This window comes from Balaenoptera physalus, assembly GCF_965194825.1.
Source record: "Balaenoptera physalus genome assembly, chromosome: 15".
Taxonomy (NCBI): domain Eukaryota; kingdom Metazoa; phylum Chordata; class Mammalia; order Artiodactyla; family Balaenopteridae; genus Balaenoptera; species Balaenoptera physalus.
The window spans coordinates 63,208,608-63,236,576 of record NC_138894.1 but is presented as its reverse complement, the minus strand read 5'-3'; the positions used below and the strand labels follow the sequence as shown (position 1 = coordinate 63,236,576).

At 44.2% G+C, this 27,969-nt stretch overlaps 1 protein-coding gene and 1 long non-coding RNA gene across 3 annotated transcripts; one reads left to right on the top strand and one right to left on the bottom strand.

The window, feature by feature from the left end:
* Positions 1-367: 367 nt before the first annotated feature.
* On the bottom strand, positions 368-27,580 carry KCNG3 (potassium voltage-gated channel modifier subfamily G member 3). Of its 2 annotated transcripts, none has more exons than XM_082427822.1 (2): positions 25,539-27,580; positions 368-2,817 (listed from the first exon to the last, which is right to left on the bottom strand). In XM_082427822.1, the coding sequence occupies exons 1-2, from the start codon at positions 26,201-26,203 to the stop codon at positions 2,172-2,174; spliced, it is 1,311 nt and encodes a 436-aa protein (XP_082283948.1). In that variant the 5' UTR covers positions 26,204-27,580; the 3' UTR covers positions 368-2,171. The 2 variants fall into 2 exon arrangements, with proteins under 2 accessions (XP_082283948.1, XP_082283947.1); XM_082427821.1 differs by having other exon boundaries at positions 25,572-27,580.
* LOC309644285 lies at positions 2,767-9,152 on the top strand. Its single transcript, XR_014254349.1, has 2 exons — positions 2,767-4,025; positions 4,323-9,152. It is a non-coding gene; the product is annotated as an uncharacterized lncRNA (long non-coding RNA).
* Positions 27,581-27,969: the final 389 nt, after the last annotated feature.

Sequence of the window (27,969 nt, the reverse complement as noted above, 5' to 3'; positions counted from 1 at the left end):
CTTAAGGGCAGCCTCAAAGTCTGCTTGTGTATTTACATGTGTGACTCTACACATTCCCATACAGGTATACAGTTCTCCTTGTCTCTTCAAAAAGCAGCTTCTCTTCCCAAATCAGTCAACAGTTTGTACCCAAGTCTATGTCTATCACATATGCTGTGGGGACATGAAGGTGTGTGTGAGAGAGAGGATCCCAGCCCTCAAGATAGTTATACTTTACTTGGGGAGATAAGACATATATTCTCATGAAGAGTTCTCAGTGCCAGAAAAATTGCTGGCTGTCTTATTCTTGTTAGTAATGTAGGGGTGCTATCACCTGCCTATTATTTGCATAAATCACATAGCCTTAATCAAAATAGGTAAGAAAAAATAAATCCATGCTATTTATTTCAAATATATTAAAATACAATAAATATACAATACATAACAGAGCTTATTTTGAGTATGTAATAAGTAACATACCAGTGTGCAATAGTAGGCAAGATGGGGCGAGAGTCTTAATGGCCAAAATATCACCCAAACTCAGGAAAGGAAATTAGGGAAAAGGAATGGTTTCGCTATTATTACCTCAGCAGTGCCAACAGCAAAGAGTGTGGTTTCTCAAGGCTTTTCTTGAAACCCAGAGGTGTGTTAAGAATAAGCTGCTGGGCTAGGTTCCTAGAGATCTAGGTTTTAGCCCCAACTCCTTCACAATCATATCCTCTCTTGCCCTGGTTTTCTACCCATACTACTTGAGGTTTGAACTAGATGATGGCTAATATTCCTTTAATGAACACTTCTGGTAACCTTTTCTTTGATAAATATATCCAGGTCCCCTTTCCAACTCCCCTGCTCCCCCTCCCACCCCCACTAAATTACAGTGTATAACATTAAATTATTCACGAATCTATGACTTTAATTTTTTTGTGTTTCTATACTGACGGCTTTATGGCAACTGGTTAACAAAGCAAAATCCTAATTCAGATTGCTAAAATTCAGCACTAAACAATCATCAGTTTTACATTATCTAGTCCTAATAACCTAGCCAGATTAGTATGGCATATTATTCAATATTGTTACAAGAAGTTTTGGCATAGCTATAATTGACAATGGTGAAGATCAGCTCAAATAATTATGTATTTATTGTTTTTAGCTGACTTACAATTGGCTTGGCTACACAGCAACCAAGAGCAAGGAAATAATTTCTTCTTTTATGATAATCTAGTGACAACATCTAAGTATGACTTTGGTATAAAACGGCTACATAAATATCCTTTCATCTTAAGTCTTATTAAACCCATGGTGTTTTTGGCAAAAAAAATTAAGAGCAGAGAAGATAAATATGGGTTGTAATATCAAACTATTTCCATTATCATTTTAATGTTGGAAATCTTGTTTGGACATCCAAATCTTAGGATAATTATCACCTAGTAACAGCAATGAATTCAAATAGAATGAACTCCAATAAAATGCTAACCAATACAAATACCCTTTTGAGTCATATCAGGACAGAGAAAAAAGAAATCCAAAATGGAAAAGGAAGAACATACTCAACCTTCCATGAAGGTGTATGATAAGGTGAATAATAGAAACAAACATAAATCAGATAATTGAGAAATATGCTGGAGAAGTTTTTCAAATACTATTCTTGCTTCTATCTACTAGCTCCACTATACAGTTTAAAATCTGGCCAAATTTTTAAAGTAGTTGTTAAACACTTCCTGCATCTGACATATGTTTCCAGGGTACTTCTGACATTGATATGAGAGATTATAAAACATTTAGAAATGAAAATGTTACTCTCCAACAAAAAACACTATAACTTCCAAGCTTCTTCTGCATTCACAAGATGGAAAAACATTTGGAAAATAGTAGCTTTCGGTTTTAAAATGTTCAAATAATATACTTTAAAACAAACACAAAAAGTGTAATTGTTCAAGGCAAGGAAGAGACAAGTCTAAATAAAACAGGATCCTAAAATTTACTCTAGGAGTCATTCCTTTTCCTTTGCAGTCTCAATCATATTTACTCCATAATAAGTAAACTGCTTTACCCCTTCAGCTGGGAAGGACAATTTTTACTCTACCAAGGTGATGACAGTACCACTGCAGTGCTCACCCAACGAGAAATGCATGAATATGAAGTAGCGTCAACTCGATCAAATGAAGTGTATGCAAGAATTGATTTGCAATGTGTTAATTTAGGAACTCAGCGGAGAGGCTCCTACTATATCTAGCTGATCTAAACTTGAGCTCATGATAACACTGCACGAAGCTATGGTAGATAAAAGTGATAGGTAATGCCAATAAAACGATTCCACTGACAACACAAACTCCTCCAAGAATTCTTCCAGGCATTGTGATAGGATACATATCTCCATAGCCAACTGTAGTCATAGAGATAATCACCCACCAGCAGGCAGCAGGGATGCTGGCGAAGTCCTTGTTGGATGTTTCCAGGTCCAACCCATGTTCAAGAAGCTGAGAAAGTGCACTAAAGATTGCCATGGCAACACAAATGAAGACAAGCAACATAACCATCTCTCGGTAACATCGTTTGAGAGTCAAACCAAGTGTCTGAAGACCGATGAAGTGACGGGCAAGCTTAATCACCCAAAAAATCCTCATCATTCTAAGCACCCTCAAGGTGACTCCAGCCCTCTGGAGTTGAGAGTTCTCGCCCGTAAATACTGTCATTAACACGGAGATGTAATACGGCGTGATTGCCAGTAAATCAATGATGTTCAGGGGTCTCTTGACAAACTCACACTTGTTTTTGGAGACGATGAACCTCACAATGCATTCCGCAGTGAACCAACCTATGCAGATAGCTTCAATTATCCTGTCAGGAGAACAAAAGGAGAATTGATCATTTTATTTTTAAGCATTTTAATAGCTCTTAGATTTCTTCAGATAGTACTACACTGACATACAAATTTAGTTACCTTTCCAGAAAACATAAAAAACAGACAGCATTACCAACATCATCAGACCCACCGGGATGCAAGAGAACAACAAATACATCAACAAATGAAAACTGAACTTGATAAAGTTCTTATTTATATATGGCATGTAATAGTATTGAAAAAAACATTTGTTTGCCTGTTGTCACTAATGCTTAAAAAAAACTCTCTCTTACTTGGTGGCTTGAAATTAACTTATACTCAGCTCGCCACACTATGAAATGTTATTCCATGAGGACAGTGGTTCTCTACTGTGATGTAAGTTATTAGGTAGGTCAGAAGGGCTTGGTTCCTACAGACAGTGGACACACCCAAGTTTTCAATGATTTACTTCTTGGTAAATAAGAGTGAACTCAAGATCATTTCCGTAAATGTTACTGTATTTTTTTTTTCCTACAGGCTTGTGTGGGAGACACTGAATCTGAGCCTGCCTTTTGGGCTCTGCAGGAATGCCAGTGCCCTCACCAGGAGAGCACCAGGTCATGACCATCCTCATCACAAGCGTTACAGTGGAAAAAAGGCTGAGAAATCCTGCAATGGAGCAAAACAATCACTAAGATCCAACAAGTTTGTCTGTTTGTTTTCCATAGCTATTTTTATTCAACATGTATCTTTAAAATATAGGGCCATGGACTTCCCTGGTGGCGCAGTGGTTAAGAATCCTCCTGCCAATGCAGGGGACACGGGTTTGAGCCCTGGTCCGGGAAGATCTCACATGCCGTGGAGCAACTAAGCCCGTGAGCCCCAACTACTGAAGCCCGCGTGCCTAGAACCTGTGCTCCACAACAAGAGAAGCCACCGCAATGAGAAGCCCACACACCGCAGCGAAGAGTAGCCCCCGCTCGCCGCTCGCTGCAACTAGAGAAAGCCCGTGCGCAGCAACGAGGACCCAACGCAGCCATAAATAAATAAATAAGTAAATAAATAAGTAAATAAAATATAGGGCCACATTTAATCTAGAGCAGTGTTTACCAACCCTTCTAAGTCACTGCACACATTGAAAAGAATATTACCTACATAGCCTACTGGCGTCAAGGGGTAGCATTCCTGAAGTGGAAGCCACCAGCCTCGCCCCACACTCCCCAAGGCTGAGGAATTATTTTTATTTTATTTATTTATGGCTGTGTTGGGTCTTCGTTTCTGTGCGAGGGCTTTCTCTAGTTGTGGCAAGTGGGGGCCGCTCTTCATCACGGTACGCGGGCCTCTCACTATCGCGGCCTTTCTTGTTGCAGAGCACAGGCTCCAGACGCGCAGGCTCAGTAGTTGTGGCTCACGGGCCCAGCCGCTCCGCGGCATGTGGGATCTTCCCAGACCAGGGCTCGAACCCGTGTGCCCTGCATTGGCAGGCAGACTCTCAACCGCTGCGCCACCAGGGAAGCCCAAGGCTGAGGAATTAAATCTCAGCACAGTGGTTAGGAAGCCCTGACCCAGAGTGAGAGGTAATGCTAAGGTAATTTTTAATTAAATTACATTTTTTTATTTGTAAATATTTTCATTTCAGTTATTTCATGCAGTAGCTTTAGAAAAGAAGAAAATGCACTACAGTACATGTCTCTACAGTACAGTGCAAATATGACTGTAATAAAATGTTTTAAACATGGCATTTAAAAAAATTATAATTAAATTACATTTTAAAATTCAAATTTAAAGTTACAATCCTTATACCAACATTCATTTTTCTCCACATAATTCTGTCCTACTATTGACCTAGACCCAAACATGAGAAGTATGATGGCGAGAGAAGAAAATGTAGCAGGTGGGATGGTAAGGTCTGTGGGGCAACATTTTGAAAAGAAGTACCCAAAGTGCATGGCACAGAACACAGATTGCACTGGATGTTTCTCAGGGAAATGAATAAATAAAATTAACCATGTTCCCCTACTATGGAGGTTCCTAGGGCCATAGAGGTTAATTTGATTTATGTCTTGAATAGGTAGTACATTCACATGGTTTAAATTTCCAAGGTAAAAAAAAAGAGTACAGAAAGAAAATTCTCACTCTCACCCTATTCCCCAGTCACTTGGTTCCCCAGTATTCACTCCAGTCCCAATTCCTCACTGGTCAGAAGGGCAAGAACCACTGACCAACAAGAAAGTAGTAACTTGAGTATATTAGTTTCCTGTGGCTGCTGTAAAAAATTACCACAAACTTGGCGGCTTAAAGACAACAGAAATTTATTTTTTCACATACCCAGAGGTCAGAAGTGCAAAATCATTATCACTGGGCCAAAATCAAGTGTTAGTAGGGCCCACTCCCTTCGGAGGCTCTAGGGGAGAATCCGTTCCTTGCCTCTTCCAGCTCCTGGTTGGCATTCCTTGGCTTGGGGCCACATCACTCCTATCTCTGCCTCTGTGCTCACCGTGTCAAATCTCCCTCTGCTTCCACCTTGTAAGGATACACATGATAGCATTCAGAGCCCCTGGGATAATCCAGGACAATCCCCCATCTCAAGATTCTTAATTTAATCATATCTGCAACATCCCGTTTGATATATAAGGTAATATCCGCTGGTTCCCAAGGATTAGGACCTGATATCTTTTGTGGGGAGGGAGGGATTATTCTTCAGCCTACACACAAACTAAACAGGAAGATAAAGCCCACAGTGAAAGTAATCCAACCTACCGCCCAGTGAGGAAGGTCAGCAGATGAAGTCACAGCTGCCCCTATCTCTTTCTCTACTGTATTACCTGCTGCTCTGCACAGAGACCCCATTACTCTGTGGTTGGGAGCAGCTTCTCTATCCCCACCAGGCTATCAGTAAAAGCTGCTGCCATAATGACCTCTATGAACCTGGAGGCTTAGAAAACTGGGAGGGTAATGAAACTTGGTAGATCTGGAAGATAGGAGGCTGCATTTTTTCAATATTCAGTTTTAATAAACATAATACCAGGCATTCCTTCTCCCTGGTAATGCTCATCAAATACTCCATATGTTCCCCCATATTTCTAGCCCCTTGCAGTTAGGCAAGGTCACATGACCAGTTCTGATCTATGAGCTGTGAGCAAAATGACTACAGTTCTGGGCAGAGGCATGGAAGAGTAGGTGTGAATTCTCTTCCCTGCCGTGGCAACCTGAAAGGCATGTGTCCTAAGTGGCTCCAAGATGGTGGGGTCCCTACCAGCTCAAGTCACTGAGTATATGTTCAAAGAAAGACAGACATTCCCCATCCTGACTCTGATTGGACATGGTATGTGAGCAACCAATAAATCCTTGTTCTGTTAAGCCACCAGAATTTCTAAGTTGGTTGCTATCCTAAGTAATAAACTGGTAAATTCAGTAAGTAATAAGATACACACTCAAAAAGGATTGCAAGAGCACAAAGCAGTCACAGTAATAGTGTTCTTTGATCAGCTGTGGTTTTTACCAGTTCTCTAGCTAAAGTACTATGTCTCTTCTCTAGCCAGACATGAGGAAGAGCACTGGACCTGATGCCGGGAGCCCTGCTGCTCTTCTCACTCTGATCTTCTAAGGGCTCTCCCAGCAATAAAATCCTAAGATCCTATTAAATTAAGAAGAGTAGGGGCTTCCCTGGTGGCGCAGTGATTGAGAATCTGCCTGCCAATGCAGGGGACACGGGTTCGAGCCCTGGTCCGGGAAGATCCCACATGCCGTGGAGCAACTAAGCCCTTGCGCCACAACTACTGAGCCCACACCACGACTACTGAAGCCCGTGCGCCCAGAGCCCGTGCTCCGCAACAAGAGAAGCCACCACAGTGAGAAGCCCGCGCACCGCAACAAAGAGTAGTCCCCGCTCGCCGCAACTAGAGAAAGCACCCCGCATAGCAACGTAGACCCAACGCAGCCAAAATTTTTTTTTAATAAATTTATTTATTTATTTTTGGCTGTGCTTCAGTAGTCGTGGGGCAGGCTCAGTAGCTATGGAACACGGGCTTAGTTGCTCCGCGGCATGTGGGGTCTTCCCAGACCAGGGATCGAACCCGTGTTCCCTGCATTGGCAGGCGGATTCTCAATCACTGCGCCACCAGGGAAGCCCAAGAAGAGTAAAAATTTTAATTGTGCCAGAAACACCAGAACATTTTCAGCTAATTGCTTCCACCAGCAGCCAAACTGTTCAGATTAAAAAGGAGGAAATCCAAATGACACTAAATAATCTCTCAGTAAGGGAATTTCAAAGAGGTAAACTCATCTGTAATGAGGCCCACGGGGCTCCTCCTGCCCACCTCCCAAGTCAGCCACAATTTATCCAGAATTCCACACTAAGGAGATGAATAAGTGAGAAACCCCAGGCATCCCTCTTTCACCCAGGATTATGCCAAGGCATTCTCCAACAACAAACACCACTAAGCCTGCCAAAACTCCCCATGTTTCCAAATGGCACTCTTGCCAGTGCCACCTCCAGCAACTGCTGGAAAACTTGAGTGCTGTGTTTTACTGAGCACTACAGCAAATGACTGGGCACTCCGAGGGCTACTTCTATAAAAAACAAACTGAAAAAAAGAACGGAAGAAGATACTGAAGGATACCAGAATCCTTTGAAGCCCATTCTGATTTCTTCTGAGGCCCAAACATATAGAAGCTCATGAATTCACAGCTAAATATATATATATATATACATATATATATATAGAGAGAGAGAGTGAGTGAGAGAGAGAGGCCTTTCAGTTGGGCACTGTGCTAAGCACTTTGTAGACATCATCTCATTTAACCCATTTCAAGAACTTATGGAGTGTGTACTTCCCCTAATATCTCCATTTTACAGATGACAAAACTGAGGCTGAAAAATTAAACATCTCTTCTAAGATCACACAACTAAGAAACTGCAGTGGCATAGGTAATGAAACCCAGATCTACTGGGCTTTGAAGCACTAAGGAACATCTGAAAATGCTAATGATTTTTATGACAACGTTCATTGTTAATATTAAATTATATATGTCAATCTCTTGGTCTCCATGGTTGATGTATTAGAGCAGCATTTTTCACACTGCTGGTTCTTAGCCCATTAATGGATCAAAATTGATGGTGGTTTTTTTTTGGAAATTAAATAGAAATATTAGTGTGCATCAAAGTATAGTTTCATAAAACTTTTGTTTCAGTTACATATAATTGTGTACTAAGTTACGATGTAAAATGTACTCCCTTCCGCAGGCACTGGAGGACCTCAAAAATTGCTGGCAATCATCAGTCATTCTAATTCCCCTAACTGATCCGTCATGACAGAAGGCACTTCTGGCAATGACTCAGAGGTTTACAAACAGGCTCCACAGGAGAACAAATGCTTTTAGTGCTAACCATCCCCTCCTGCCTGCAAATAAGACTAGGACAGGACATAAAAAGCCATTAACTATGTTGTATGAGGTGTAGATCAGTCTCCCTCTGGGTGCTAACTTCTCATCTTTCTCCCTCAACATTTTATTGTGAAAAATTTCAAACATGGAACAAATTAATATTTTAAATATACTTGCTTATCACCTATTCATCCCTATATCCATCTATTAACCTTTTTTTCTTGAATGCATTTTAAAATAAATCCAGACATCGGTGCACTTCCATCTAAAAAATTCAGAGTGCATATTATTAACCAGAGTTCAATATTTCATTTTTTTCTTTTGATTTGAACTTTACATGCAATGGAATGCACAAACCTTATGTGCACACTCACTGAGGTTTGACAAATGCGTAACCTCTATAACTGAAACTCCTATCAAGATATAGAGCAGTCACATCACCTGAGAGTTCCCTGCCTTATTCATCTTTGTATCTCCTGCCCTTACTTCCCATCAGACATACAACAAGCGCTCAACAGCTTTTTGTCCAGTACAATGTAGTGACTTTGATAGAACTTGAAGGACTGGAATGGCTCTTTGGGGAGCTTTAAGGGATAACTGAAGCCTGTCATCAAAACATGGTGCTGAAGGGACTTCCCTGGTGGCACAGTGGTTAAGAATCTGCCTGCCAATGCAGGGGACACGGGTTCGATCCCTGGTCTGGGAAGATCCCCCATGCCGTGGAGCAACTAAGCCCGTGCGCCACAACTACTGAGCCTGCGCTCTAGAGCCCGTGAGCCACAACTACTGAAGCCCGTGTGCCACAACTACTGAAGCCCGTGCATCTAGAGCCCGTGCTCTGCAACAACAGAAGCCACCCAATGAGAAGCCCGCGCACCACAACGAAGAGTAGCCCCCACTCGCTGCAACTACAGAAAAGCCCGCGCGCAGCAACAAAGACCCAACGCAGCCAAAAAAAAAAAAAGAATCCGCCTGCCAATGCAGGGGACATGGGTTCAAGCCCTGGTCCAGGAAGATCCCACATGCCGTGGAGCAACTAAGCCCGTGAGCCACAACTACTGAGCCTGCGCTCTAGAGACCGCGAGCCACAACTGCTGAGCCCACGTGCCATGGCCCGTGCTCCGCAACAAGAGAAGCCACCACAATGGGAAGCCCGCGCACCGCGGCGAGGGGTGGCCCCCGCTTGCCGCAACTAGAGAAAAGCCCACACGCTGCAACCAAGACCCAGTGCAGCCAAAAATAAATAAATAAAAATTAGTTTATTTTTTAAAAAATCATGCTGAATTCAGTTGGACCCTTACCTTACACCAAGTACAAAAGTTAACTGAAGGGCTTCCCTGGTGGCGCAGTGGGTGGGAGTCTGCCTGCCAATGCAGGGGACACGGGTTCAAGCCCTGGTCTGGGAAGATCCCACATGCCGCGAAGCAACTAGGCCCGTGAGCCACAACTGCTGAGCCTGCGCGTCTGGAGCCTGTGCTCCGCAACGGGAGAGGCTGCGACAGTGAGACGCCCGCGCACCGCGATGAAGAGTGGCCCCCGCTCGCCGCAACTGGAGAAAGCCCTCGCACAGAAACGAAGACCCAACACAGCCAAAAATAAATAAATAAATAAATTTATTAAAAACAAAAAAGTTAACTCAACATGGATTAACTGCCTAAATGTAAGACCTAAAACAAGTTTTTAAAAAATTCCTAGAAAAAAACATAGGGGAAAAGCTTCATGACATTGGACTTGGCCAAGATTTCTTGGCTATGACACCAAAAGAACAAACAACAAAAACAAAAATAGACAAATAGGACTACATCGAACTTAAAAGTTTTTGTGCCTCAAAAGACACAAACAATAGAGTGAAAAGGCAAGTTACAGAATAGGGGAAAATATTTGCAAATCATATATCTGATAAGGGATTAATATCCAGAATACATATCGAACCCCTACAACTCAACAACAAAAAATCAAATAACCCAATTTAAAAATGAGCAAAGGACTTGCATAGACACTTCTCAAAGATGGTATACAAATGGCCGGCAAGCATTTGAAAAGATGCTCAACATCACTAATCATCTGAGAAATGCAAGTCAGAACCAGTCAGAAGGTATCACCTCACACACATCTAGATACCTACTATTAGAAACAAAAACCAGAAAACAAGTATTGATGAGGAAGTGGTGAAATTAAAATCTCTGTGTACTGTTGGTAGGATTGTAAAATAGTGCAGCGGCTGTGGAGACAGTAAGGAGGTTCCTCAAAAAATTAAAAACAGGGGCTTCCCTGGTGGCGCAGTGGTTGAGAATCTGCCTGCCAATGCAGGGGACACGGGTTCGAGCCCCGGTCTGGGAAGATCCCACGTGCCGCAGAGCGGCTGGGCCTGTGAGCCACAATTACTGAGCCTGCGCGCCTGGAGCCTGTGCTCCGCAACAAGAGAGGCCGCAATAGTGAGAGGCCCGCGCACCGCGATGAAGAGTGGCCCCCGCTTGCCACAACTAGAGAAAGCCCTCGCACAGAAACGAAGACCCAACACAGCCATAAATAGATAAATAAAAACAAATACTTTAAAAAAAAAAAAAAAAAAGAGAGAGTGAGCATATTTCTCTAAAAAAAAAAAAAAAAAAAAATTAAAAACAGAACTTCCATATCATCCAGCAATCCCACTTCTGGTTATATATCCAAAAGAACTGAAAGCAGGGTGTCAAAGAGATATTTACACACTTGTGTTCATAGCAGCACTATTCACAATAGCCAACAGGTGGAAGCAACCTAAATGTCCATTAATGAATGACTCCATAAATAGAATGTGTCACAGTCTTACAATGGAATATTATTCAGCTTTACAAAGGAAGAAAATCCTGTCACATGCTAATAAATGGATGAACCTTCAGGACGTTATACTAAGTGAAAGATACCCAGTCACACACACACACACACAAAGACAAACACTGTATGATTCTAGCTATAGGAGGTATCTAAAGTAGTCAAAATTCAGAGAAACAGAAAATAGAATGGTGGTTACCAGGGGCTGAGGGAAGAGGAAAAAGAGAAGTTGTTGTTTAATGGATATTTCCCCTAATATCTCCATATTACAGGTTACAAAACTGAGGTTAAAAAGTCAAACATCTTTTCCAAGATCACACAACTAAGAAATTGCAGTGGCACGGGTAATAAAACACGGATCTACTGGGCTTTGAAGCACTAAGGAACATCTGAAAATGCTAATGATTTTTATGACAATGTTAATTGTTAATATTAAATATGTCAATCTCTTAGTCTCCATGGTCTATGTGTTAGAGTAGCATTTTTCATACTGCTGGTTCTTAACACAGTTTCAGATTTGCAAGATGGTAAATTTTATGTTATGTACTTTTTGCCCAAAATAAAAATACGTACATGAAACTGTCCAACGAAGGGAAGAAGATAGGAGGCTCCTGAAGCAAGGAGCCCTTCTCCACTTGTAACTTGCTGTGAAACCATGGATAAGCTATTTAATCTCTCTTCCTGAATTTTCCTCAATGGTTAAATGATGAGAATAACAGTAAGACCTATCTCTCAGATTGTCTTAAGAATTAAATGACTTAATATGAAATAATAGTAAGTGCTCAATAAATCGTGTCTATAATTATCATTATTACAAACCATCTCTGGGCTTGCAGTCTTCCCTTCACACTCAAAAGGAGATCACTTCAGTGTTTTCCTGAGTGCAAAGAGAAGGCAAGAATGAAAGCTCCATCCTTTCATTCTCTCTTCTCCCAAGAATTCTGCCTATATTCTCACACACTGCTGGCTGTAGCATAAACTGGTAAAACCACTTAAAAGAGCAATTGGCAGAATCTATCAAGCTTTATACTGCACATGAAACCCAGCCACCTACTCTAGGAATTTATCCTACAAACACACTTGCATATTTACATAAGAATATGTACAATGAGATCCACTGTTTGTAATACCCAAGGATAAAAAAATATATAAACATCTATCCAGAGGAGATTGATTATATAAATGTATTTCCCAAAGTTATTAGGTTGAACCATATGCAATTGACATTGGAAATTTTATGACTCTACCTTATGCCATGTAGCCACGAAAAAGAGTTAAGGTGCATTCCTGAGCTTTGATGTGAAACAGTCTCCAAGATGTACAGGTGCAGAACAGTACATATATTATGCTTTAATTGTGTGCATGTGCGTGCGTGTGTGTGTGCGTGTGTATTGGAAGGATACTTAAGAAACTGTTAATACCAGTTGCTGACTCTAGGGAGGGAGCCTGACGCAGGATGGAAACTCACTTTCTACTTTATTACCTTTTGTGCTGTTAAATGATTTACCGTGTGCACATATTATTTTTCCAATTAAGAAAAATTTTAAAGAAAAAGTGAAAAGCATGCCCAACTAGAAGAGCAATCACCATGATGAAGTTGTCAGTGGCTTGAATCAACCAGCACACCCCCAGGAGTAGCACAAAAAGAAAAGTTGCACCCTTCCTACCCCAAGCTTTCAGGCTTGAACGTATGAGGCATTTCCAGCAGGCCTATACAGTGTGATGATGCATGGTGTAATAAACTGTACATCACCAACAAACTGTACAGCACCGTCCACCAAATTCTCTACAGTCTCTTTCATGTCCTTATAAAAGTTTTCTCCACAAGTTCAACGGGGGAAAAAGGCAGGAATCAAACAAACAAAAAAAACTTGATTTTTTTCTTATGTATTGTAATTACCTTACAGAAAGAAAAAATCCATACCACTCATATATTTTGTACTCTAGATCAGTAATGAAAATAAACAAAAACATACATTAGGTACTTACTCGAGTACCAAGCATTTTTCTGTAAATTTATACATATTAATTCATTTAATTCTCACAACTGAATGCACAGTACGCAGAGAACAGGGATCCTCACTGGGCTGCCAAGTGAGATGTGCAGTGGAGAGAGGCGTGATTGTAGGATTTATGGCTGGAAGCCTTATGGCAACACTGAAGCCTTATGGCAAAGCTGATGGATTTTCAAAGTCAAGTTATAGCTTTAAAGGCAAAGGGAAACCCTTAAAGATTTGGCAACAGGTGGATTCATTCGTTGAATAAGCATTTCTTAAGAGGTTACCGTGTGCTGGGCATATTGCCAGGCCTGTGAGCTGGGAAGAGGCCAGGTGTACTGTGGCAATATACATCGGGCAGATGTTTATGGGCTGACTGGAGGGTGCAGACAGTCAGGAGGCTGTGACACAGGCAAGAGAAATGGAAGGCCCAAACTGGCGGATGATGGGAATGAAATGAAATGAAATAATGAAATGAAATGAAATGGGGGATAGATGGCAGAAGACTTCAACAAGACCCTACCACTGGCTGGCTGTGAAGGGCACAAAGAGCTGCAGCTGCAAGGATATGAGCAGACGCCCAAGACTCAGCAGACCTTCACCACCATCCTGGACCTCGGAGAGACGCGTGGGTCAGAGGGAACCCGGCAGATGCCTCGAGGCAAGCGAAGAAAAGAAAACCACCCAGCAAAATCTTATTACAAGAGATGGCCACTCTGAACCAGTCTCTTGATTTTCCTAACAGATGAAAAGACAGAAATCATCTTTCCAGAGCCAAATTATGAAAAGCATTTCATCAACACCATGCTTCAGTGTTTGTGTTCATTACCCTGTAATCGAGGACTTGGCTCTGGGCTGACTCTGAAGAAACAATCCACATTTCTGTGTGTATCTCTACCAGATGCTCTCAAAGTCAGGGACACCAGGGCAGCTTTTCTTCACCAGATGCTGAGGAATGAGTTTTCAGTAAACCACCATGTTCTAGGTGAACATACACATAACAAGTGGAGAGACCCAAAATCTGTGGTCCTGGTTCTCACTACTAAAAAACTTCCCAGAGGTGAGAGCAACAGAAACCCAGACCCATCAACACCTGCCCATCCAGGCCACCAGCGTTCTCCACTCCAGGTGGGTGCCCTTCATCCTGCAGGTACAATAATCTCCCCCAGCACCTTCACCTCCACTCCAAAGAGACACTAATCCATCTAAATAATGATGCAAGAAGATCAACTCACTGCAAGAATTGATCTGTTCCCAATCCATATATAACTACCCGATGGGTTCTACTTTTTTTTTAAATTTCACTGGCAGTGCATTAGTAAAAGAATTTCTTAAAAAAGAAATGATATCAAGAGACCACCCTCCTCAGACACGATCATCTTATAAAAACTGATACCAATTCTTTTCTTTTTTTTTCTACTTTCTCTTTTTGTTTTTTTATTTATTTTTTGACATTCTTTTTTTAAATATTCTTTTCCATTATGGTTTATCACAGGATATTGAATATAATTCCCTGTGCTATACAGTAGGACCTTGTTGTTTATCCATCCTATATAAAATAGCTTACATCTGCTAATCCCAAGTCCTTCCCTCCCCCAATTCTTTTCTTTTTTTAAAATTAATTAATTTATTCATTCATTTATTATTATTTTTTGGGGCTGTGTTGGGTCTTCGTTGCTGCATGGGGGCTTTCTCTAGTTGCAGCGAGCGGGGGCTACTCCTCGTCACAGTGTGTGGGCTTCTCATTGCGGTGGCTTCTCTTGTTGCAGAGTGCAGGCTCTATGCGCATGGGCTTCAGTAGTTGTGGCATGTGGGCTCAGTAGTTGTGGTTCGCGGGCTCTAGAGCACAGGCTCAGTAGTTGTGGTGCACAGGTTTAGTTGCTCCACAGCATGTGGGATCTTCCCGGACCAGGGCTTGAACCCATGTCCCCTGCATTGGCAGGCGGATCCTTAACCACTGCACCAGGGAAGTCCCTAAAAATGGTTTTAAAAATGCAAAACAACGCTATATTTTATGTGTAAATACATACGTATGTACAAGCATATATTAAAAGTGTTTTTGATTCGCCCCTTTGCTTAGACCTGCTAGGCGTCCCTGCCGGGTGAGGAGGCTGAAACCATGGAAGCCCACGCATACTACACCTTGGAATAGCTGTCTTGGAGGAGGGCACTCCAGAGCCCCACATGCCACCAGGCCTGAACCTAGAACAGGCCTGGGCCTGGGCTCTGGATAACTTCCCTGCGCTGAGCTGCCCCTCCTGCCAAAGCCCCCACTTCTGTGGGAACGCACACTACTGTGCATGTGGGCTGCTGCGTCACGCCTGCACCGGACACACAGACGGTCCCCAGGTGGAGAGCGGCCAAAAACGCTGGTGAGACCCACACATCCAGGAGCCAGTGGCTAATCCAGGATGGAGCGACAGTCCCGTCAAGAAGAGGCCAAAGCCAAACACCGCAGGGCACAATAGGGCCTGAATAGCCAGGAGATGTCAGCAGCAGCAGAGGCCGAAAGACACGCGGCCAGATCGCCTCCAAGTGCCCAGGCCGCTCCCCACCCCACACCCCGGAGCTGCGGAAACCCTGTAGAGGCTTGAAGCCCTGTGGAACTCGGCAACGAGAAGAATCCCGGCCTTCTGCCTGGCCCACATCGCCCCTTCAACCCATGCCCTGGCCTGGGGCCTGGGTCATCCCAGTGGAGGGCTCGTTATGCCTGTCTGGACTCGTCCCCTGGGCCCCGCCTTGCTCTGGGATAAGCCTGGAAGACTGTGGGGCACAACATTCCGTATGTCTCTCCTTTCCTGGATTACTGACAGGTTTCTCAATTAGAAATCTCTTTTCAGGGAATCCATACTATCTTAAGGAACTTTTTTGTAGCTGTACTCAGAATTGTCATGTTTATGTTAATTCCAATTATGAGCAATGATTAAAACACGCTTCCTTAAAAAAAAAAGTGTGGGCTTCCCTGGTGGCGCAGTGGTTAAGAATCCACCTGTCAATTCAGGGGACACGGGTTCAAGCCCTGGCCCGGGAAGATCCCACATGCCACGGAGCAACTAAGCCCATGTGCCACAACTACTGCCTGCGCTCTAGAGCCCGCGAGCCACAACTACTGAGCCCGCGTGCCACAACTGCTGAAGCCCGTGCCCCTATAGCCCATGCTCTGCAACAAGGGAAGCCACTGCAATGAGAAGCCCACGCACCGCAATGAAGAGTAGCCCCCACTTGCCGCAACTAGAGAAAGCTCCCGCGCAGCAATGAAGACCCAAAGCAGCCAAAAAATAAATCAATTTTTTAAAAAATGTGTTTTTGTTTGTTTGTTTGTTTTGGCTGAGCTCTGCGGCATGCAGGATCTTAGTTCCCCGATCAGGGATCAAACCCACACCCCTTGCATTGGGAGCACAGAGTCTTAAGCACTGGACTGCCAGGGAAGTCCCTAAAAGTGTTTTTTTGTTTTTGTTTTTGTTTTTTAACCATGGGCAAAATATTTTAATGGATCATCATCAAAGAGAACATAAAATCCTCTGTTCTTCGAATACCTATTGCTGGGTTTTTTTTTTTTCTTTCTTTCTTTTTTTTTTTAATCAGTCATCAATTTTATACACATCACTTTATACACGTCAATCCCAATCTCCCAATTCAGCACGCCACCATCCCCACCCCACCACAGTTTTCCCCCCTTGGTGTCCATACGTTTGTTCTCTACATCTGTGTCTCAACTTCTGCTCTGCAACCCGGTTCATCTGTACCATTCCTAAAAGTGTTTTTAAATGCATAAAATAGTAACACCAAAGTCAGGAAAGTAGCTATATCTGTGGAAAAGGAAATGATTTCAATGGGCAAAAGGCACCTAGTAGACTTCAACTGTACTTTTTATGTTTTATTTCTTAAGATGGGTGGTAGGTACACAGGCGTTCGATGTACTATAATCTATACTTTTTTACATGCCTGAAAGACTTTATGATGGTTTTCTGCATAACTTCCTCTTCTGCCTTCGTAAAACATGCATTTCCTTTATTTCACAGATTGATTTGTTCTGCTTTTTAAGTTTTTGGTAATTGTATTCAAAGAAAACAAATTTTGATTGGCATAAAGAAATCTACATTTTAAAAAAATGCTTAAATTTTGCTTTATTTTCAGTAGTCTCCTAAGTTAAAAATAATTCTTTGGAGCATTCGCTGTAGAAATGTTGAAGCACCAACATCCACCATTTAAATAAACTATGCAGATTAAATGAGAAATAGGGACAATTTATTTTAAAAGCCCATTGCATAAGGTACTGTTTTTTTTGTTTGTTTATAAATTTATTTATTTATTTATTTATTTTGGGCTGTGTTGGGTCTTCGTTGCTGTGCGCGGGCTTTCTCTAGTTGCAGCGAGCGGGGGCTACTCTTTCGTTGCAGTGCACAGGCTTCTCATTGCGGTGGCTTCTCTTGTTGCGGATCACGGGCTCTAGGCACGCGGGCTTCAGTAGTTGTGGCACACGGGCTTCAGTAGTTATGGCTCACGGACTTAGTTGCTCCGCAGCATGTGGGATCTTCCTGGACCGGGGACCAAACCCATGTCCCCTGCATTGGCAGGCGGATTCTTAACCACTGCACCACCAGGGAAGTCCCCAGCTATTTTTCCACTTTGGAATTTATCCAACATATGTACTTATACCAATTTGCAAATAAACATGAAAAAGACTGTGTTCTGCACTGCTGTTTGCATTTTTTAAAAATTTTTATTTATTATTTATTTATTATGTTTATTTTTGGCTGTGTTGGGTCTTCGTTTCTGTGTGAGGGCTTTCTCCAGTTGCGGCGAGTGGGGGCCACTCTTCATTGCGGTGCGCGGGCCTCTCACTATCGCGGCCTCTCTTGTTGCGGAGCAGAGGCTCCAGACGCTCAGGCTCAGTAGTTGTGGCTCACGGGCCCAGTTGCTCCGCGGCATGTGGGATCTTCCCAGACCAGGGCTCGAACCCGTGTCCCCTGCATTGGCAGGCAGATTCTCAACCACTGCGCCACCAGGGAAGCCCTGCTGTTTGCATTTTTGAAAAACTACAGTCAAGCTAACCATTCCACAGCAGAGTAGAGCAGGGACCTGGGAATCAAATGCCAGGTCACGACTTAACCACTATGTGACTCTGACATACTACCTAATCTATCTAAATCTCAGTCATAAAATGGGGATAACAATGGTGCTACTTTGTAGGATTATTATGAGACTTAGATGATAAAATAATTGTAAAACCTTAACAAGTGACTAGCACATTATTAAGTATTCAATAAATATTGACTATTACAGCCATTACTATAATTGATAGGACAGACACTTGTAAATGAACTCTGGCCCATCTATACAATGGAATACTACACAAATTTTAAAAAGAAGGAGGAAGATTTATATTAACTGATGTGGAAAGAGTTCCTAGATGTTAAGTGAAAAAAGCAAATTGCTAAACAAGATTATAGAATGATCCCAGTTATAAATTTAAAAAGACACCTGTAAGGGGGCTTCCCTGGTGGTGCAGTGGTTAAGAATCCACCTGCCATTGCAGGGGACATGGGTTCAAGCCCTGGCCTGGGAAGATCCCACATGCCTCAGAGCAACTAAGCCCGTGAGCCACAACTACTGAGCCTGTGCTCTAGAGCCCGCATGCCACAACTACTGAAGCCCGTGTGCCTAGAGCCCATGCTCCGCAACAAGAGAAGCCACTACAATGAGAAGCCTGTGCACTGCAACAAAGAGTAGCCCCCGCTCGCCGCAACCAGAGAAAGCCCGCGCACAGCAACAAAGACCCAACACAGCCAAAAAATAAAATAAAAAATAAATAAATTTATTAAGAAATAAAAAATAAAAAGACACCTGTAGGGACTTCCCTGGTGATGCAGTGGATAAGACTCCATGCTCCCAATGCAGGGGGCCCAGGTTTGATCCCTGGTCAGGGAACTAGATCCCACATGCATGCCGCAACTAAGAGTTTGCATGCCACAACTAAGGAGGCCACGTGCTGCAACAAAGACCCAGTGCAATCAAATAAATAAATATATAAATAAATAAGAGACATCTGTACAATATGCATATATAATTATATATGCATGCATATGTGGATAGTATACATATACACATATATACACACATATATATGTGTGTGTATTTGTATATATGCAAAGAAAATTTCTGGAAGAATACTCAGAAACTGGGTAATAGGATGCAGGAGAAAGAGGCATGTTTACTCTTTACTCTGTAACACTTAGAACCATACTTTTTTCCAATGAGCAAAGTTTTCATTTGAAAAAAAAAAAGAATAATGTTTAAAATAACTTGCTTACCAAAAGGGAGGATAAAAGCACTTTGATTAAAGAAAAGGTATTAACAAAAGGAAGTTTCCACTGAATTCTAAAATTGGCAGCAGATAGAAAAACCCTGTACACATATTAAAAGAAACAGTCCACTGTGAAAGAACAGACTTTTAACTGAGGTTCTGGGTTATGTTCAATCCTATCAGAGATCTATTAATTACTGGCTTCCAAAAATATCCACCTTATCTGCAAAGTAAAAGCACTGAGACTTTCATCTTCAGTTTCAAATATTGCTTTTATTTTTAAAGTACTTTAAAAAACCTATTGCATTTATATAATACTGACCTAAAAGGCAATAGAAATAATACAATTGAGTTTTAAATTTCCATCACCTGCTGTTTCATTTTGATTTCATTTTTTAAACTTGGGCTTAAAATAACACCTAAAGAAATTTAAATATCTTTAAATCTCAAAGTCTTACAACACAAAGCAACTTTTAGAAATAATTTCTAAAGAACAGATTAAAATTACAGCAAGGCTTTGCATGCTAAAGAGATTTAAAGCTCAAAAGAGAACACTGCTGGGCTTCCCTGGTGGTGCAGTGGTTAAGAATCTGCCTGCCAATGCAGGGGACATGGGTTCAAGCCCTGGTCTGGGAAGATCCTACATGCCTACATGCCGTGGAGCAGCTAAGGCCGTGCGCCAAAACTACTGAGCCTGCAGTCTAGAGCCTGTGAGCCACAGCTACTGAGCCCACCCTCTGCAACTACTGAAGCCCGCACACCTAGCCCATGCTCCACAACAAGAGAAACCACCACAGTGAGAAGCCCACGCACCACACGAAGAGTAGCCCCTGCTCGCCGCAACTAGAGAAAGCCCGCGTGCAGCAACGAAGACCCAACACAGCCAAAAATAAAATTAACTAATTAATTTTTAAAAGTTTAAAAAAAAGAGAACACTGCTGCTGAGATAACTGAGGGACCAAAAAGTAAAAGGCACAACTTATTTATATCTGGTCCATCTTTTATTATTTATTTATTTATTTATTTATTTATTTTTAAACCCAAGCCCCCTGCATTGGGAGCACAGAGGCTTTTTTTTCTTTGCTTTATTTATTTATTTATTTTTTAGAAATTTATTTTATTTTTGGCTGCGTTGGGTCTTCGTTTCTGCACGCAGGCTTTCTCTAGTTGCAGTGAGCAGGGGCTTCTCATGGCAGTGGCTTCTCTTGTTGTGGAGCATGGGCTCTAGGCACGCGGGCTTCAGTAGTTGTGGCACTCGGGCTCAGAAGTTGTGGCTTGCAGGCTCTAGAGTGCAGGCTCAGTAGTTGTGGCACACGTGCTTAGTTGCTCCGCGGCATGTGGGATCTTCCCTGACCAGGGCTCGAACCCGTGTCCCCTGCATTGGCAGGTGGATGCTTAACCACTGTGCCACGAGGGAAGTCCCTGTAGTTTTCTTTGAATGGGGTCCTAAATTAGAGAATAAAATATTTGCAACTCATGTCATTAACAAAGAGCTAATTTCTTAATTCTTTCTAAAAATCTTCCAACTAAGAAAGTCATCGCCAAAATGGGCAAACAGTACACACAGCTCACTGAAAAGTAAAATAACTGAGTCCTAAATATATGTAAAGATGCACATTTTTACTCAAGGCAAAAGTAAATTAAAACTGTTAGACACCATTTTTCACCTTCCAGCATGATAAAAAATCAAAAGTATAGGTATAATGTTATAAGTCATAATTCTAGTTATTACTTTAAAATGTATAACTCAGAAATAACTAAAAAAAAAAATCAAAAGTTTAATAATGCTTTGTAGAGTATGAAAAAACATGGTCTCTCACATGCTGCTGGTGGGAGTATAAATTGATACAACTTTTTGTAGAGCAATTTGGAATTATCTATGAAAATGACAAGTACAAAATATGGAGCAGATAACCAACAAGGACTTACTGTAGCACAAGGAACTATATTCAATATCTTGTAATAATTATAAAGGAAAAGAATCTAAAAAAGAATACATATATATGTTACTGAATCACTTTGCTGTATACCTGAAAGTAACACAACATTGTAAATCAACTATATTTCAGTAAAAATTTTAAAAATTATATATATATATAATATATATATAATTTTTTAAAAGACAAGTACAAATGTCCTTTGACCCAATGACTTACTTTCAGGAATTTATCCTATGGATATACTTTCATGAAAGCAAAATAATGTACATGTACAAGGATATTCACTACAGCATTCCCTACAGACAAGAAACAATGTTAAGTGTCCAGAAATTATAGGACATTCATACAATGGAACGTCATGCAGCTGCATAAAAGAACTGAGCAGTTCTTGGGATTTTTTTGTTGTTGTTTTTTGGCTGCGCAGAGTGGCTTACGGGGTCTTAGTTCCCCGGATCTTAGCTCCCCACCAGGGACTGAACCCACCCTGGCAGTGAAAGCGTCAGGTCTTAACCACTGGACTGCCAGGGAAGTCCCCAAACCATATATTCTTATCTTTATTCCTTTTGCACAGTAAGTACTTGATAAATAATTATTCCCTGACTTACCAGACTTTTTTCTCATTCTAGCACAGGATCCCATTCTCCTCAACTAAGAGTTCCACCACCTGAATGCCTCAGCCTTAACCCACAGAGCTTTTCAATCTATGCAAGAGAAGATATATTCCTGGAAGGTTATGTTTTGAAATGTAAGATAAACAATAGATATTTATTGTGCCTGAATAATAGTTTTTTCTAAAAGATGCTATCATAATAAATAGTACAAGAGAATAAGAGAATTTAGATGCCTTCTAGGGCTTTTCATCTCATCTAGTTTGGGGGCTAAGACATGGTTATATAAAAAAATAACCACCATGCTAGGAAGAATATTACAGCTGCCAAATGAGTCACACAAGTAAGCAGTCTCTCAAGAAACTCAGGAGGAAATATCACATCTACTAGGGTAGTCAGGAAACGCTTCAAAAGGGAAACAGAATCAGAGTTGGGCTTGATGGATGATCTAATTTCAATAGGCAAGGGACTGACTGCACAGTAAGGGACATCCAGGTGGTTCAGGAACAAGTGAACAGGCTGGTCTGGACAAATGGAGCCTGCAGGTGGCAGGGAGTGCTCCTAGCTCCTGGAAATCCACTTATTCAGTCCCTGAGCCTGTATCCTTCCAATGCCCTGGATTTATTTTGATTCTTCCTACTATCTCCCAGAGTTGTCATTTCATCTCCATTCTCACCAACCTCAAAGCAATCCAAGCTCTCATTCCCTCCCTCTGCAAAAATCTCCAAATTAATCCTCTTATTTCCAGTCTCCACCATCTCCAATTTATGGTGTACAACTCATGACATTTGTTACTTTATACTCATGATCCACTCACCCCAAACCTGCCAACAGCTAACCACCGCCTGCAAAATAAAATTATTCTCCCTCTCATTCCAGGCCTTCTAACATTGCCCTGTCTCCATCTCTCACTCCATCACTGGACTCACACTCCCTAAACGTAATATACAAATGTCATGCCTAGGCCCTAGATGTTCCTATTACCCGGAAAATCTCCGTATTTTGTTCCCAGGTGGGGTACACATGGTTGTACAGGTTTCAAACACTGTAGTTTACATAAATGATACTGCCTGCTAGTGTTGGGCAGTGCACAACCTCTGCAACCTTCCAAAGACAGCTTGTTTCCATCCTCTCCCACCTTGAGACCTTCCCAGAACAACTCAACTCGATTGTTGATCAATTGTGCCTCTAATTCCTACATCAACTGCCAGCTTGACACGGTTTCCTCACCAAAAAATGTTACAATATGTGGAATACCAATAGTACCTTGAACACAGCGGATACTCAAAAGATGCTTGCAAGTTACAGTGGGTAAGTCAACAAAGGCAGATTGTGGTTAACGGGCAAAAAGCCTTGGGGAGGGACTTCCCTGGTGGCCCAGTGGTTAAGAATCCGTCTGCCAATGCAGGGGACACGGGTTCGAGCCCTGGTCCACATGCCACAGAGCAACTAAGCCCGGGCACCACAACTACTGAGCCTGTGCTCTAGAGCCCGCAAGCCACAACTACTGAGCCCACGAGCCACAACTACTGAAGCCTGCGTGCCTAGAGCCCGTGCTCCACAACAACAGAAGCCGCCGCAATGAGAAGCCCGCGCACCACAAAAAAGAGTAGACCCCGCTCGTCGCAACTAGAGAAAGCCTGAGTGCAGCAATGTAGACCCAATGCAGCCAAAAATAAATAAATTAAATAAATAATTTTTTAAAAAAAAGCCTTGGGGAATTCCCTGGCGTCCAGTGGTTAGGACTCCACACTCTCACTGCCAAGGGCCGGTATCCGATCCCTCGTCGGGGAACTAAAAATCCCATAAGCCACGCAGCGCGGCCAAACAAAACAAGACGAAACAAACCAAACCAAAGGTAAAGAGCCTTGAAGGCCAAGAGAGAAGTTCCGACTTCATTTGGGAGATGACAAATATGATCAGAAAGATGTTTTAGGAAGAAAGACTAATTTCAGCAACTACAAGCAAACAGGGTTTGAGACACTATTCTCAAAGTACCACCTTAGTTGTCTGTTGGAGGGGGCCTGTGGGAGGCTCTCTCTGTAATGTGCAGCCTCCTCAAGTCATTCAGTCATCCTTCAGTTTATCTGTTTGGGATTACAGATAATGGTTTTCATATACCTACACTCAGAGTGAAGCTTAAAACCGGGCCATTAAGCCAAGAAAAACATGTTTCTGCCTGAAATATCTGCGTATCTAGGAAACAGTTCTGACGTGAATAATTATATACATACATAAAATACATATACACAAATAAAACATTTATCTTCTTCCTTCACTTCTTTTGCAGTCTTCCTCTTTTCCATCTGTCTCTTCCCTTTTTGGTTTCTTTCTCTCTCTCCCCCTAAAATTATTATTCATGTCTCTCATTTCTTTCATAAGTACATAAATTAATTTCATTGTACTGATGGAATACCAAATAAGTAATTCTTATCTGTAAATTGAAAACTCAGAAACTAATACATTAAACAAAATGAGTTTTCTAATTAATTTCCTTTCAAAGCATGTGTCTTAGATTTCATGTCAAGATAACATATCAGTAATGGACTCCATGGTTCCAGACAGTTTATTTACTTCTTAGATTTAAATAAAAATCTTTACTCTCCAAAGGAAGAATATTATGTGGAAGTAATCCACTCCAGTATCAAGGCACATAGCACCAGTGGAACCATGCACATGTCTATCAGGAAAAGATTACCAGGCAAGCAACCAAATTTTTAAAATGAATGGAGAGTGAATCTTAAAAGAGGATCCAAGGTAAAATACATGATACAATTTTGTGTTTGTGCCCAAAGAGGCTGTCTCCCTTGAAAGTCCAACTTTACTGTTTATTCCTCCCACCAAATATGCAAAATAAACTCACTAGAACTAAAAACAGAAGTATGCTATCACTATTGAAAGGTAAGCAACATCAAAGGAAAGATCAAAATATTTTCCTTTCATCCTACTAAGGCGAAAAGAAAAACCATTAAATACTGGATACTGTTTCTGAATTTAGGGCAGTTTCCCATGGCTTTTTCCCTCCCCAGCCTGAAGATCTTCCGGAAGTCATAGTGTGAATCTTTGGTAACAAACGATGGACAGGTGCTTTGCTAACTCCATACTTGGTAGGAAAAGAAGAGAGAAGAGGGCACGGACATCCATTACTTAGAATCTATCGCTAAATTAATCTCCTTTGTAACAATTCCATTACAACTCATGTTATGCAGAGTGTATAGAGTGTGTGGGCAGTGTACAGCAGACCACACTCCATGATAACAAGACTTCATCTTTTCAAACACCATCAGAAATTGACAAATAATTCAAACTGCTCTTAGCCCAAGGTTAAATTGTTGAATACTAACGATGAAAGTTTAGAGAAATCTAATTAACCGGTTGCTAATTTGCTCAAAAGTAAACTACAAACATGGGAGGCTTGTTCATCTCTATCTGCGTCTCCCCAAGGCTGGCGATTCGCTCTCAGGAGGGGCGTCTAGTGGGCGGACCAGAGCCGGCTAGAGCTGGGGAAAGGGGCGGGGGGGTAGTGAGGACCAACCCACCCCTTGGCTGGCCTCGCCTGTGGCCGCGCTCGGCCCAGAACCCGGCCTGGCTTGGCCTCCCAGAGGCAAACAGGACGGAGACCGGACCGACGGACGGGACGGACAGACTCGACAGGACGGACAGGACGGGCAGAGAAGCAGTGCGTCCTACCCGGAGGGCTCCCTCCCAGGGCCGGCGGAGTACCTGCTCCGGTCATCCAGGCTGCGGTTGTCGGCCGCCGCGGCGCGCCAGTCGGGCAGTGTGCTGGCGCACAGCACCACCATGGACACGATCACGAACACCACCGACACGCTGGCCAGGATCTGCGCGGCCAGGGACGACGTGGGCTCCTCGAAGGTACGCCGCATGCGCTCCAGCCAGCGCCGGGAGGGGGCCGCCTCGGCACCGCCGGGTCGCGCCTCGTCGCGGCCCAGCGCGCCCGGCTCTTCGGCCGTGTAGAAGGTGTAGGTGTCGGACATGCGGTCGTCGAGGCGGCGCTGGCAGCAGTACTCGAGGTGCGCGCCCTCCAGGCCCCAGTAGATCATCTCATTGTAGAAGGACAGCTCGCACATCCGCGGCGCGAAGCGCAGCTTGCCGTGGCCGCGCACGTAGAGCAGGATGAAGCCGAAGGCCTCCGAGTGCCGGTCGAAGAAGTACTCGTTGCGCTCGCGGTCGTAGTCGTCGCACACCTCGAGCACGTCGCGCTCCGAGCGACAGCCGTGCAGCCGGCTCACGCGGCGCAGCGGGAAGTCCTTCAGTAGCTCCCGGGACAGCGAGTACCGGGCGCCGCCCACGTTCAGCACCACCGAGGCCGCCCCGCTGCGCCTGTAGGTCATGGCTGGCAGCCCAGAGGCCCCGAAGCCCGACGGCGCCGCCGCCGCCCCCCCGGCCGCCGCGCGGGGCCTGCCTGCTGTTGGCCGACCGGGGAGCGCGCCGTCGGGCCCCGCAGGCTATACCGCCGGCTCTCCCTCCGTGCTCCGCTGCTGCCCTTCGCTGGCCCGGGAGCCCCTCGGCTCTAGGCTCTTCGGCAGTTCGGCGTGGCTGCTAGCGACGCTCCCTCCGCACGGCCGTACCTGTAGGTGGCCGGGGAGTCCCCTCTGGCGCCAGCGCTGCGCCCCACGGGCCGAGAACGAAGCTGCCAGCGCCGCCGCCCCTCGCGTCTGAGGGATGCCCCCTCCGAGGCCGGGGTGCCCTTTCAAGGCGGCGGCGCTTTCCCCCCTGGGGGGCGTGCGTGCCGAGAGGAGGCGCCGGCGCTGGATGTCTCTGGGTCCCTGGCGCTCCCTCCGGCCGCGGCTGCAGCACGCGCCCCGCCACCGTCCAGAGGCAAGAGGTAAAGTGAGCGGGTTCGGAGGCGGCGAAGAGCCGGCTCTGAGAGGCGGGGGCGGGGCCTCCTCGCGGTTCCCCCTCCTTGCCTCCTGGCTCCGCTCCGCTCACCTCCCTCCACGCGCCGCCCTCCTCTTCCCATCCGCGCCCTCACCTCGCTCGGGCTGGGATTCCCCGGCGCCCCTCCCTGGACCTCGGGCTCCCCGCCTCGTGACGCCGTCCTCCCGCTCCGCTCCCGCCCCCAGTGGCCAGGAGGGGTCCGCGGAGCAAGGATGCGCCGAGCCTGGAGCCCCGGGTGGAAGGGGTAGCAAAGCCCCGCGGCCGGGGTCTCGGCTCCGGCGTCCCGCCCCGGACCATCGGGATGACTTGGGGAGTCTCCAAGGGCCCTTTTAACGGCCCCCAAAGGGAGGCGACAGGAAGGTAAGGAGGAGTGAGGACTGGGGTGCGGGATATGAGGGGCGGGGACAGACGGCGTTGGGAGAGCTTTTTCCAGAAGCTATTCGGAGCCCAGCTCGGTTTCTGAGACCGCCCCAAAGGATTTCTCAGAGAAGGCACCCCAGCAATTCTTTTCTTGCCGACTTTGTTCTTCCTCTCCCGGCGCGGAGACTTACGTACCGCGTGCTCCGAAGGCGGCCACACATCCCAGCACCCAGTCTCGGTGCCGCCTTCCCGCCTGCCCTGTCTCGGAGGGGAGCGGCTCCAGCCCCCGCTTTCTGGGGCGCGGGTCCTAAGAGAGCACCGAAGTGTAGCGCCGCTGGACCCTCTCGTGACGCTTCCTGCAGAGTGGCGTGAAAGTCTGGGGAGAATTGCCTTGCCACTGGCAAGAACAGAATTTCGCGTTGCCTTCGTCTGCCCCCTCCTTTTCATAATGTCTTGATTTCCCCCATGCACCTCCAAGTCGGCTGCAGCACCGGCCCTCGGAGCTTGAAGAGCCCTTTAAGGCTCTGCAGAGCGAATTGCCCGGGGCACTGCTCAATGCTCTGGGAGTGGGCTCCATTTGGCAGGGATTATTTTAAATTGCTCCCAGCAATTCACACGACACCCGATACAGGCAGCCCTGCCCGCGCAGTACCCGCCAGAGGCGAAACAGGTGAGTTGTAAGGCAAGCTATGTTAAATGTAAAACAAGTACTGGAAGAAAAAATAAGAGTGGGGTGGGATGTAGTGGATGCGGTCTTTTGACCTCAGAGTAAACCCAGCTGGTTACTTGGGAAAGGTTTTACTTTGCCCTTCACTTTTCATAATTTCGTAGGATTGTCCCCTGCCCACTAGAGGTCACC